The sequence below is a fragment of the Phyllobates terribilis genome, unplaced genomic scaffold (assembly GCF_046119375.1).
Source record: "Phyllobates terribilis strain yellow unplaced genomic scaffold, ASM4611937v1 Scaffold_2__4_contigs__length_985480577, whole genome shotgun sequence".
NCBI classification, from domain to species: domain Eukaryota; kingdom Metazoa; phylum Chordata; class Amphibia; order Anura; family Dendrobatidae; genus Phyllobates; species Phyllobates terribilis.
The window spans coordinates 187412399-187424537 of record NW_027362762.1 but is presented as its reverse complement, the minus strand read 5'-3'; the positions used below and the strand labels follow the sequence as shown (position 1 = coordinate 187424537).

General features: G+C 50.6%; 1 protein-coding gene across 1 annotated transcript in view; it reads right to left on the bottom strand.

The window, feature by feature from the left end:
- Nucleotides 1-1154: 1154 nt before the first annotated feature.
- LOC141201413 (17-beta-hydroxysteroid dehydrogenase type 6-like) overlaps nt 1155-12139 on the bottom strand; it is a 40266-nt gene continuing 29281 nt past the window's right edge. The window contains exon 5 of the mRNA XM_073663406.1: nt 1155-1715. Coding sequence (XP_073519507.1) covers nt 1525-1715 — 191 coding nt within the window. The 3' untranslated portion in view covers nt 1155-1524. The remainder of the gene's footprint in view (nt 1716-12139) is intronic.

The following is a 12139-nucleotide window of genomic DNA, read 5'->3' as shown; positions in this document are numbered from 1 at the left end:
CTCCCACTTTGGGTGAATGGGTGGAAGAGGTTAACAAGATTATGAAACTTGAAAACATGATTGCACATGATAACAATCGCATTGAAGCTTTTAATCGTCAATGGATATGTTGGATATTATTCAGTCAGGGGAAGGACCTGGCAATCTGGTTAAAATAGAATGTTGTGGTAGATGTGGCCTCCTCTGAAGTGCTGGTTTCAATAAGTCGTGGTGTTCCCCCACCACCACCACCACCTCCTCCTTTTCTTTCGCTTTCCGCCCGCCTTTCTTTTTTACATTCCTCTAGCACACAAATAATTATTTGGTTCATGCTTATATTTATACCTCATCAAACTGGTTATACTTATATTCTAAATGTTTAACGATAATTTAAATATTAACAACCATCAACTTCATTATTGTTAATATTGAACATAATTGGAATGTTCTGTTTTCATATAAATGTTGTTAAATCCCAATAAAAATATTTAAAGTAAAAATAAATAAATATATATTTTATAGTTTCGGAGCCCCTTTAAAAGATAAGCCAGTCGATCCATTTTATGATCCCAAAGCACTGCTCCTACAGTGAGAAACTGCTTTTTGAAGTTGTCTTGAAGTGCATTGGGGTGGGAGATGCACTTACAGCTTCACACTATATTTCCTACCTAGCAGCACCCTCCTCTGGCTGATTGAGAGGTCCTTTGCTCAGGTACATTGCCATTCACCTGATAAACAGGCAGGGGAGCGAATAAATACAGTGTAAGGCCACATTCACATGTTCAGTATTTGGTCAGTATTTTACATCAGTATTTGTAAGCCAAAACCAGGTGAGGAACAATCAGAGGAAAAGTATAATAGAAACACATGCCTACATTTTTCACCCACTCCTGGTTTTGGCTTACAAATACTGATGAAAAATACTGACCAAATACTGAACGTGTGAACGCGGCCTAAAGCTGGAAATTTCTCTGTGCTGGATCAGTGCTTTGGGATCATAAAGGGATCAACAGGTTTATTTTTTAAAGGGCTACATCATTATATTAACGGTCAGGGGAAAGATTAACAGTTTCACAGGTTCAGTCCATCCAGTTGCGTATACGTTAGTTGCTGACTGTGGGTATGCCAGAGGAGATTTCATTCCTGCACAAAAAGTATTGCATAGGTAGGAGAGGTCAGTGAGAGATAATTATTTATTGAGGTGATACATTACAGCATATAAGTGAATAAGTTGCATTGTGACCAGAAAAAAAAGATGGAGCCAGTTGAGTCCTTTGCAGCAACATACAGCGAACATAGGCCACATGACTTGCGTCCCTGCCAAATATTGTGTAGTCCCAGCATTACCTTGTGCAGTTATTTGTAGAGTAACTTGTCAATAGCATATAGAATATTTAACTGGTGGGGCTAAATGGCATTGTTGGCCTTGTGTCATCCATCTATCATGCTCAGAAACATTAAAAAAAATAGCAGAAGTTTTGATGGGAGATGTAATTCTTAAATACAACCATGCAAAGTTTCATCATTTATGTATTAAACTGAAAGCTAAGAGCCAAGTATGTAATCAGTTACACATGTAGGAACATAAGACAATGGAATATAGAAGAATTTAGCATAAGGTCCGGCAGAATAACGGGTCCACGGGTGTTCAGCAGTCAGGGCGTGTTCCATGCAGTCTGTAACAATTGTAAGTTTGGGGGTAGTCTTCGAGCAGATAACATCGATGAATTTACAGACTGTGCAGAGAGATTGAAGATTTTAAAACACTCATACAGTTTTATACAACATACAGATATGCTGCACATACAGTACATATTGAGATAAAATTGCATGTTTTATCTCAATATCATACGGTAACATTTAAAGAGTTTTTCACAACAGATTGCAGTCACTGACATGTGTTGAGTGTTCGCCGATGCTGGCCGAAAGACTGAGTGATCATGTGACCGGCAAGTATGCGATATCCCGGCCACTCTCCAACTAGACGTGTGCTTCCTCATTCAATCCACTTGTATCCTCACAACGCGTATCATAAAGTGACTGGAGACTTTCGTGAATAACATGGACAACTCCTTTAACATTTCTTGTGAAAAGGATATGGTAATAATTCAAGACTTAGGCCTTATTCACACATTAATAGTTGTGGTTATCATTTCATCAGCATTTATAAGTCATAAACATGAATGGCTGCAAAGCACAGAACTGGTGAGCTTCTTTCTATTCATTTTTCCTCTCGGTAGGTTCCACTCGTGAGTCAGGCTTATAAATCCTGATGGGAAACACTGATGAAATGCAAATATGTGAAAACAGTCTTAGACCACATTTACATGTTCACTATTTGGTCAGTATTTAACATCTGTATTTGTAAGCCAAAATCAGGAGTGGAACAATCAGAGGAAAAGTATAATAGAAACACGTCACCACTTCTGCAATTTGCACCCACTCCTGGTTTTGGCTGACAAATACTGATGTAAAATTCTGAACATCGCCTAAGGGCTCTTTCAGAGATCAGTGTTTCTGGTATGAGTGGTGACAGTTTCCACACGTACCGGAGACACTGACACCAGCAGACCCAATAAAATGAATGGGTCTGTGCACACCTCAGTGTGTTTTCATGGATTTTGTGTTTTCTACACGGAGACAAGTCAGTTTTTTGCGGATACACGGTCTGCATAACATACAACACGGATGACATCCATGTGACATGTACCAGTGTCTGGGAATCAGAGCTACAGTTAGCGCTGTTCCCAAGCGCCGGTGCTGAACACTGCCCTCATCATGGTTCCCTGCCGGCGCTGTGATCAGCACGAGCAGGGACAATGATGAGGGCAGTGGTAGTCTTCTCCCAGTGTCCACCGGTGTAAAAATAAGAATAAAATAATAAAATCCATATACTCACCTAAGTGTCCCCCACTGTAATCCTCTGACCGCTGAAGCCGGGGAGAATAAGCGGCTCCGAAGCTGCAGCTCAGGAGCGGTGTCCTGTCACTCACTGAGCTGCAGCTCCAGAGCAGCTCATTCTCCCTGGCTGCTCTGTGTCAGTGGTCAGAGGATTACAGCCGGGAACACCTAGAAGAAGTGAGTATTTGGATTTTATTATTTTATTCTTACTTTTTACACAGGTGGACACTGGGAGAAGACTACCACTACCCTCATCATAGTCCCTGCTGGTGCTGATCGCAGCACCGGCAGGGAACCATGATGAGGGCAGTGTTCAGCACCCGGCGCTTGGGAACAGCGCTACCTGTAGGGCTGATTCCCAGGCGCCTGTCCAAGTGATCCTGATGTGGCACACAATTGCCACACGTGTGACATACTCAGTCACACGGGACAAGGATATCTCGGGTACCGGAGATATGCGGACTTGTGAAACCGGCCTTAGGATGAGACCACATGTTGCAGCTGGCTGCATGCAGTCCGAACTCCGTCCACACTCGGTTATCACTTCCACTTAGTTTGGAAGCAAAATCATGGGGCAATCTGCCGGTGGGTAGTTGTCTGTGATTTCATTCTTGGACCGTGACACACAGATGTGTGTATCTGGCCAGACTACGAACCATGATGTAGAGACTGGCCAAAGGTCTCCAAATCCAAACTTGACTGCCTCATATGTGCCTAGGAGGCTGTTGAGTTCTGGTTGGGAAAGCTGCAGCCGGTCTGTGAATCACAATCTGATACATGGATTTGTGATTGATTAAGAAGACGTGTTCATGTAGATGAGCGAATCTTTTGAAATTTGAATTTTCCAGGGACAACTGGAATTTGATTTGCAACAAATTTCCAGTACTCCAAGTGCCCTGAATAGAAAGTGTATAACACTTTAAAATCTCCCAAGACAGTAACCAACTCATTTCAAACTATTTGAAAAAGGTCGTCCAGTGAAAACGAGTTATCATCCATTCATAGGATGCATATGTGGCACCCCAGGGGTCTGGTTACCACAGTAATAGAGATAATATGTCTGAGAGCAAGTGGGAGGTTTCTCTGGTCAGGAGCCCTAAGCATGCAACACGGCCCACCCAGACCTGGGAGGGGAGGAATCTGCCCTTATAAACTGGGTCTGGGGCGGGATTAGGACAGACAGAGCCTGCAGAACAAGCAGAGCAGTCAGAGCCTGGAGTGAAATCCCAGACAGAGACGCAGTCAGGTCTGGAGGACAGCAGACACAGGGAAAGTTACAACAGGAGCTCTGTAGGAGCAGGAGCAAGTGCCAGAGGCTGGAAGCTAGAAAGCTCGCCTTGGCTGAAGACACTAACCCGGACATGGAGTCCGAGGCTGTGGGGACATCCAGGCCCAGCAGCAGAATCCAACCGGCAGGGGATTCCATGTCCTCTGGCCTTAGAAACCCGAAGGCACGGTCACAAGCAAGGGACCAGCACCGCCATCGTGAAGCGAAGGCTAACGGAAGGCCCCAAGTCACCGGCTATACGGGTGAGCACCACACGGTATACTCAGGGACGTGGGCTACTTCTACCCGCATAGAGCAAGGTAGCCAGGAAAGAGTGCAGATAGTCGGGGAGGCCTACAACTCCACCTGGCCAGGGGAGATCCTGCTTGCTCACAGACTGACCAGGCCCCTACTGCTAACCAGTACTCCCGGGAGGGTCTGCTTTATTCCATCAGTAAAGACCCTGAACTGCACCACACGTCTCTGTTTCATCGCCGCACCAGCACCATTACTACTGGGACGCTCACACCATCACTCCCATCATCCACATTAGCTGCCCTGAGGCAATACTTCTCCCGTGGGGAGTTATCCCATACTCGGCTGCGCAAACAACATCAGCCTCAGCGGTCAGCAGCGCAGCGGCGGTCCCCACTGACCGCAATCCACGGGTGGCGTAGTCGGACATTGTTATTACTTAAGACCGCCACTGGTTTGACCGCCCTGGGCACGGACCGGGTCACCGCCACGGAGAACTACAAGCCCCAGCGATCCGGCTCCGGGTATCCCCCTGCACAGCACAGGCCCAGGGGGCGCGTCAACTTTGGCGTAGTCGGCAGGATTTCGTGCCCGCAACCACCGGGTACTGCGTGCCTGAAAAAGACTTTTGAACTTACCTGTGGTGAAGTTTCCTGCCGTCCGGAGTCGTTTCCCGCCATCCAGAGCCGATTCCCGCCATCAGACGCCATCTTGGACCGTTTCCCACCGTCTTCTGCCTTCTTCCCGCCATCCGCAGCTGCTTCCCGCCTTCGGACGCCATCTTCGGGACGCCGCACGGGAAGAAGAGGGGCGTGGACGCCGAAAGCGCGCGAGATCCGAAGCTCCGCTCCACGCTCCGACACCGCGCAAGGTCCTGGAAGGGAGGAAGAGCGACGCTGACGTCATCGGAGCGCGACGCCAGGTCCTCTACCCCGACGATTGACTGCGGAACCGCAGCCTACGGAAGAAGAGCATCGCAAGGTAGGCCACGGTCCACTAGAGGGGAAAGAGGATGTCGGACACCGAGGGGAGCTCCACTGCCACAGCCACCGCCAGCGCAACCGCTGCAGCAGTCATGCCATTCACCATGCCCTATATCCCGGGGGCAACCTGGCTACCCCAGTACTCAGGAGAGTCACATACCCTGAGTGACTTTAGGGAAAGACTTGATAGCCTCTTCCAGGTATACCCCCTCACAGAAGAGCAAAAAGTGAGCATCCTGGTGGCCGAGTTAATCAGGGCAGCCCAAAGGGAGGTAAAGTCCTGGTCACCTGGGAAGAAGAGGACTGTCAGAGAAATACTAGCCCAGCTGAAAGACACATTTGATACCCGAACCTCAGCCGAGATAAAACTAAGATTTTACGGGTGCAAACAACGGGCACATGAAAGTATAAGGGACTATGCTCTAAACCTACAAGAGGCCCTGAGAGCCATTAAGCAGGCAGACCCTGACAGCGTGGGAAATGAAGACAAGCTGTTGACCGAACAATTTATTGAGGGTCTACAGTGCAATGCCCACCGAACCCAGTTGCGGGCAATAGCCTTACAGGACCCTGACCTGGACTTTGCACAGTTCAAGGACAGAGCCATCCGGGTGCTCCGAGAACCGGCACCAGGTGGCGCTGTGACCCACAGGCGCCCTGCTATTACTTATCACCAGGACGCGGCGCCCTTGTCTGCAGGGCCTGTGGGAGCTGATGCGCAGGCTTTGAACAATGACCCGGCAACAGACCTGCTCAGGTCCAAGAGCTGACTAAGAGCGTTGCCGCGCTAACCAGAACTGTGCAGTCTTTACAGGTCTCTTCTCCAGGAAAGATCCAGCTGGCATCCGGACCAGAGGACGTCCCGTGGCGCCGACTGAGGAAGACCCCACCGGCCAGAGGAAGACCCAGCGACCGGTACAACGAGGACGGACGACCCATCTGCCGCCGCTGCAATCAACCCGGACATATGGCAAGGTACTGTCATTTAAACGGGCACAACCTGGGGTAGAGGGCCAACCCCCAGGCATAAGATCATTAGGCCCATCAAACTGGCGTGACAAATACGTAGGGGGACGTCCGGTCTTGCCTGTGGTACTGGATGGCATTCCTATGAGTGCCCTACTAGACACCGGGTCACAGATCACCACCATCCCGTACGTGCTCTTCAAGCGGTAATGGAATGACTCGGACATATCTGGGTAGCGGGTTGACGACCTGAGCATTATCGCCAGCAATGGTCAGCCCGTACCACAGATAGGATTTAAGGAAGTGACCATCAAGGTCGGTAAAGTTGAACTGCCGGCACAAGGACTGATCATTGTGGACATTGACCGTCGCGAGAGTCACCCAAAAATAACCCTAGGTACTAACGTAATCGAAAACTGTCTTGCAGAGGTGATTCTTATTTTGCAACAGGTTGCCAAGAACGCCAGTTCCAGCCAGCAGCGTGTGCTCCAAAAAGAGATCCGGGCACTGATGAAGCGGCAACAAGTGGAACTATCTGGTGGTGAGATAGGTAGCGTGAGAATGTGTGACCCGTTCTCTATTGCCATGCCCCCAAAAAGTGAGATGATGATTTGGTGCCGGGCAGCTATTGGTCTAAGAGGTAGAGACTACCAAGCAATGGTAGAACCCGTCTACTCAGACAGTAGGCCCACCATTTTGACAGCACGGGGGGTGGTCGATGTACGCCATGGGAGGGTGCCCGTCCGCATCATCAATATCGGGGAGAGAGAAGTATACCTGCCCTGGTATGCCACGCTAGCCAAATTGTTCACCATCAACCAGAATTCTGTACAGGCCGTGGAACCCTTGCCTCCATCTCAACCAGAGGAAGGTAACGGCTCTAAGAAACCAATGGAGGACTGGTGTCAGCAACTGCATTTGGGTACTGACTCCACTCCCTCACACCAAAAACAGGGAGTCTATCGGGTGGTTCAAGGGTACGAGAGAGTGTTTAGCAAACACCAGCTAGACTTTGGGCGAGTAAAGGGGGTAGAACATCACATCCCAACGGGAGACCATCCTCCCATAAAGGAGAGATACCGACCCGTACCCCCTGCACACTATCAACACGCCAAGGGGATGCTAAAAGACATGAAGGAGGCTGGGGTAATTAGGGACAGCTGTAGCCCCTGGGCAGCTCGACTAGTCTTAGTGAAAAAGAAAGACAACACCATGAGAATGTGTGTAGACTACAGGAAGGTCAACCGTATCACACACAAAGATGCGTACCCGTTACCAAGGATAGAAGAGTCCTTAGCTGCATTAAAATCTGCTAACTTCTTCTCTACTTTGGATCTCACTAGCGGGTACTGGCAGGTTCCTGTAGCAGAGGCGGACCGTGAGAAGACCGCATTCACCACCCCGATGGGACTCAGCGAATTTAACTGTATGCCGTTCGGGCTCTGAAACGCACCAGGAACCTTCCAACGGTTGATGGAATGCTGTCTGGGACACCGGAACTTCGAGACAGTTCTATTATACCTGGACGATGTCATCGTCTATTCCAAGACCTATGAGGACCATCTGGAACACCTGGCAGAAGTGTTTGAAGCCCTGGCAAACTATGGCCTAAAAGGTAAAACCCTCAAAGTGTCATCTACTGAAGCCAAAGGTACAGTACCTGGGACACGTGGTGAGTGCTGACGGAGTAGCCCCCGACCCTGACAAGATCACCGTGATTAAGGACTGGCCAAGACCATCCAGTATAAAGGAAGTGTGGCCGTTCATCGGGTTGGTAGGCTACTACTGAAGATTCATTCCCGGTTTTACCAAGAAGGCAGCTCCTATGCAGGACCTCCTGATAGGCCAGTCCAGGAAGGCCAAAAACCAGAAGCCACCCTTCAAATGGGAAAAGCTGGAAGAGGAGTCGTTCCGCCAGCAGAAGATGGCACTCACTGGGGATGAAATCCTGGCGTACCCGGATTACAGCCAGCCCTTTATCCTCTACACGGACGCAAGCAACATCGGGCTAGGAGCCGTACTGTCCCAGATCCAGCAGGGGAGAGAATGGGTGATTGCTTACGCCAGCCGAAAACAGCGACCCACGGAAAGAAACCCGGAGAATTACAGCTCGTTCAAGCTAGAGTTCCTGGCAGTGGTGTGGGCAGTAACCGAACGTTTTAAGCATTACCTTGCCTCTTCCAGGTTCACCGTGTACACGGACAACAACCCGTTGACACACCTGGACACTGCAAGACTGGGTGCCCTGGAGCAGAGATGGATGGACCGCCTGTCCAATTTTGAGTTCACGATCAAATACCGGGCAGGACGCTCCAATACCAACGCGGACGCCCTGTTCAGGATGCCAAACCTACCGGACGAAGGTGAGGATCCAGAAGAATTGGAAGAGATCGAACTCCCTGCATTTCACTGTCATGGGATTACCCAGTATTCCCACCGTGTAAGGGGCCAGCGATCCGCTACGTTCAACCCCTTACCCCACTACAACTGGGCGGAGACGCAAGACAGTGACCCCGCAGTCCGTCTGGTGAAGGAAATGCTGACCCAGGCTGACGCCCGCCTAGACCCAGACGCTCCGGAAGAGACCAAGCAACTGTGGACGGAGAAGAGCAGACTGTTTCTCTACAAGGAGAAGTTGTGCCGCAGAATGGTCAATTCCCGGACACATGAACTGATCTGGCAGGTTGTGGTACAGAGACGGGACGCAGCTATGGTGCTGGAGGCCTACCACAATGGGGCAGGGCACTTCGGATGGAAGAAGCTGGAGTTCCTGCTGCGTGAACGGTTCTACTGGATAGGCATGAGAGGAGCCATTGAGAGGTGGTGTAGAGACTGTGGCCCGTGCAATCTAAGAAGAAGGGACCGTGCCAGCCAGAGGACTCCAGTGCAGCCCATCATCACCAGGCAGCCGCTGGAACTGGTCGCTCTGGACCATGTTAAACTGGCTCCAAGCAGAAGCGGGTATGTCTACGCACTAACCATCGTGGATCACTACTCCCGATTCTTAGTGGTGGTCCCCGTCAAAGACTTAACCGCACAAACAGCAGCTAGAGCCTTCCAGCTGCACTTCTGCCGCCCACACGGGTACCCGGACCAAGTGCTGACGGACCAAGGACCAGCCTTCGAAGCGGAGGTCTTCCAGGAGTTCTGCAACCTGTATGGCTGCAAGAAGATAAGAACAATGCCCTATCACCCCCAAACCAATGGACTCTGCGAGAAGATGAACCAGGTGGTGATAGATCGGCTAAAAACATTGCCCCTGGAAGAACGTAGTCTGTGACCTGAGAAACTGCCCGATCTGGTGGACCTGTATAACCACATCCCGGTAGGTTCCACCAACTGTACCCCGGCTTACCTAATGCGAGCAAGACCTGGTAAGCTGCCTGTTGACCTGGATATGGGAGTCCTGATACCCGAGGACACCTCACCAGAGACAGACTGGGCTACAGAACGGCAGCAGCAGTACCGGAAAGTACAAGAGAGCGTCGAGCGAAGTCTCTGTCAATCAAGAGAAAGGCAGGAGAGGACTTATAACCAACATGCTCCCGCTGTTCCCCTGGTACCTGGAGAGCAGGTCTTAAAAAGAAAAAGGCGGCTCCATAAGTTGGACGACCAGTGGGAAAAGGACCCGTACACCGTACTGCCCTCAAGCCACAATAATCCAAAGGTGTACGTCATCAGCAAGGATGGAGGAGAGACCACAGCCACTGTCTCCAGAGACCACCTGAAAAAGTGCCCCGAGAAGTTGCAAAGCACGGATGAAGATCAGGAAGACCCTCAACCCGTAGGGGAAAAGGAGGAAATGATCAGCACCGTACTCGGAGACTTTCCCCGGTCCTGGACACAAGTAAACAACGCTATCGTGGTGCCCGTCCTCACCTTTCTCCAGCCAGCCCCTCAAGTGCCTACAGAAGACCAGGTAGAGCTGGAAGAGCAGCCGGCCCAGGAGGCAGAAGAATCCACACCAGCAGCCCAGGAGAATCAACCCTCTGCTAGTAGTGAGCCTGCCGTGCCCCTAGTGAGCCAAAGAGTGCGCAGACAGCTGCCCAGCTTACCCATAACACCTCCTACACCCTGTAGTGCAGGACCAGTTAGTGAGCTCCGTAGGTCCACTAGAGTCACTAGAGGTCAGATGCCCGCTCGCTGGAAAATATAACTAATGCACTGTGAATTTAACTGTTAACTGTTTATGGTTTATGTTTGTTGCCTGTTATTAATTATGTTTCTCAGTTACCCTGCAGATTTCTATGAACTAACAGGTTATGGACACTGGATAACCGGAACAATGCTTGTAGATAGTTGCACCTTGGTGCCTCTTGCGAAGACGGCCGCGGAAGAGAAAACCTGTCTGGCGTGGCCTACTTGCGGCCCAAAGTAGCTAGCTCCAGCCTTGCAGCCACGCCCAAGGCCAACGCAAGGGGTTTGCTTTGGACAGGTCCCCTACTTCGCTTAAAACTTCACCTTGGGTGATATGGACACCCGGTTGCGGACACGCCGTGACCTTTAAAGAACTAAAGCTTCTTGTAAATATGTTATTGTATTATTGTTATACCCTGTATTTATGTTTCTTTAAAAAAATGTGTTTAGTCCCGGAGTACTAAAATTTACTAGGGGGGAATGTGGCACCCCAGGGGTCTGGTTACCACAGTAATAGAGATAATATGTCTGAGAGCAAGTGGGAGGTTTCTCTGGTCAGGAGCCCTAAGCATGCAACACGGCCCACCCAGACCTGGGAGGAGAGGAATCTGCCCTTATAAACTGGGTCTGGGGCGGGATTAGGACAGACAGAGCCTGCAGAACAAGCAGAGCAGTCAGAGCCTGGAGTGAAGTCCCAGACAGAGACGCAGTCAGGTCTGGAGGACAGCAGACACAGGGAAAGTTACAACAGGAGCTCTGTAGGAGCAGGAGCGAGTGCCAGAGGCTGGAAGCTAGAAAGCTCGCCTTGGCTGAAGACACTAACCCGGACACGGAGTCCGAGGCTGTGGGGCCATCCAGGTCCAGCAGCAGAATCCAACCGGCAGGGGATTCCATGTCCTCTGGCCTTAGAAACCCGAAGGCACGGTCACAAGCAAGGGACCAGCACCGCCATCGTGAAGCGAAGGCTAACGGAAGGCCCCAAGTCACCGGCCATACGGGTGAGCACCACACGGTATACTCAGGGACGTGGGCTACTTCTACCCGCATAGAGCAAGGTAGCCAGGAAAGAGTGCAGATAGTCGGGGATGCCTACAACTCCACCTGGCCAGGGGAGATCCTGCTTGCTCACAGACTGACCAGGCCCCTACTGCTAACCAGTACTCCCGGGAGGGTCTGCTTTATACCATCAGTAAAGACCCTGAACTGCACCACACGTCTGTTTCATCGCCGCACCAGCACCATTACTACTGGGACGCTCACACCATCACTCCCATCATCCACATTAGCTGCCCTGAGGCAATACTTCTCCCGTGGGGAGTTATCCCATACTCGGCTGCGCAAACAACATCAGCCTCAGCGGTCGGCAGCGCAGCGGCGGTCCCCACTGACCGCAATCCACGGGTGGCGTAGTCGGACATTGTTATTACTTAAGACCGCCACTGGTTTGACCGCCCTGGGCACAGACCGGGTCACCGCCACGGAGAACTACAAGCCCCAGTGATCTGGCTCCGGGTATCCCCCTGCACAGCACAGGCCCAGGGGACGCGTCACATAGAATAATGGAAGCCTATGCACACTTAAAGGGGTTGCTTGGTCTGAATTGTTAAGTCTGCAGTTAGTCTGTTCGAGTGCTGACTTACGAATCCCTCCG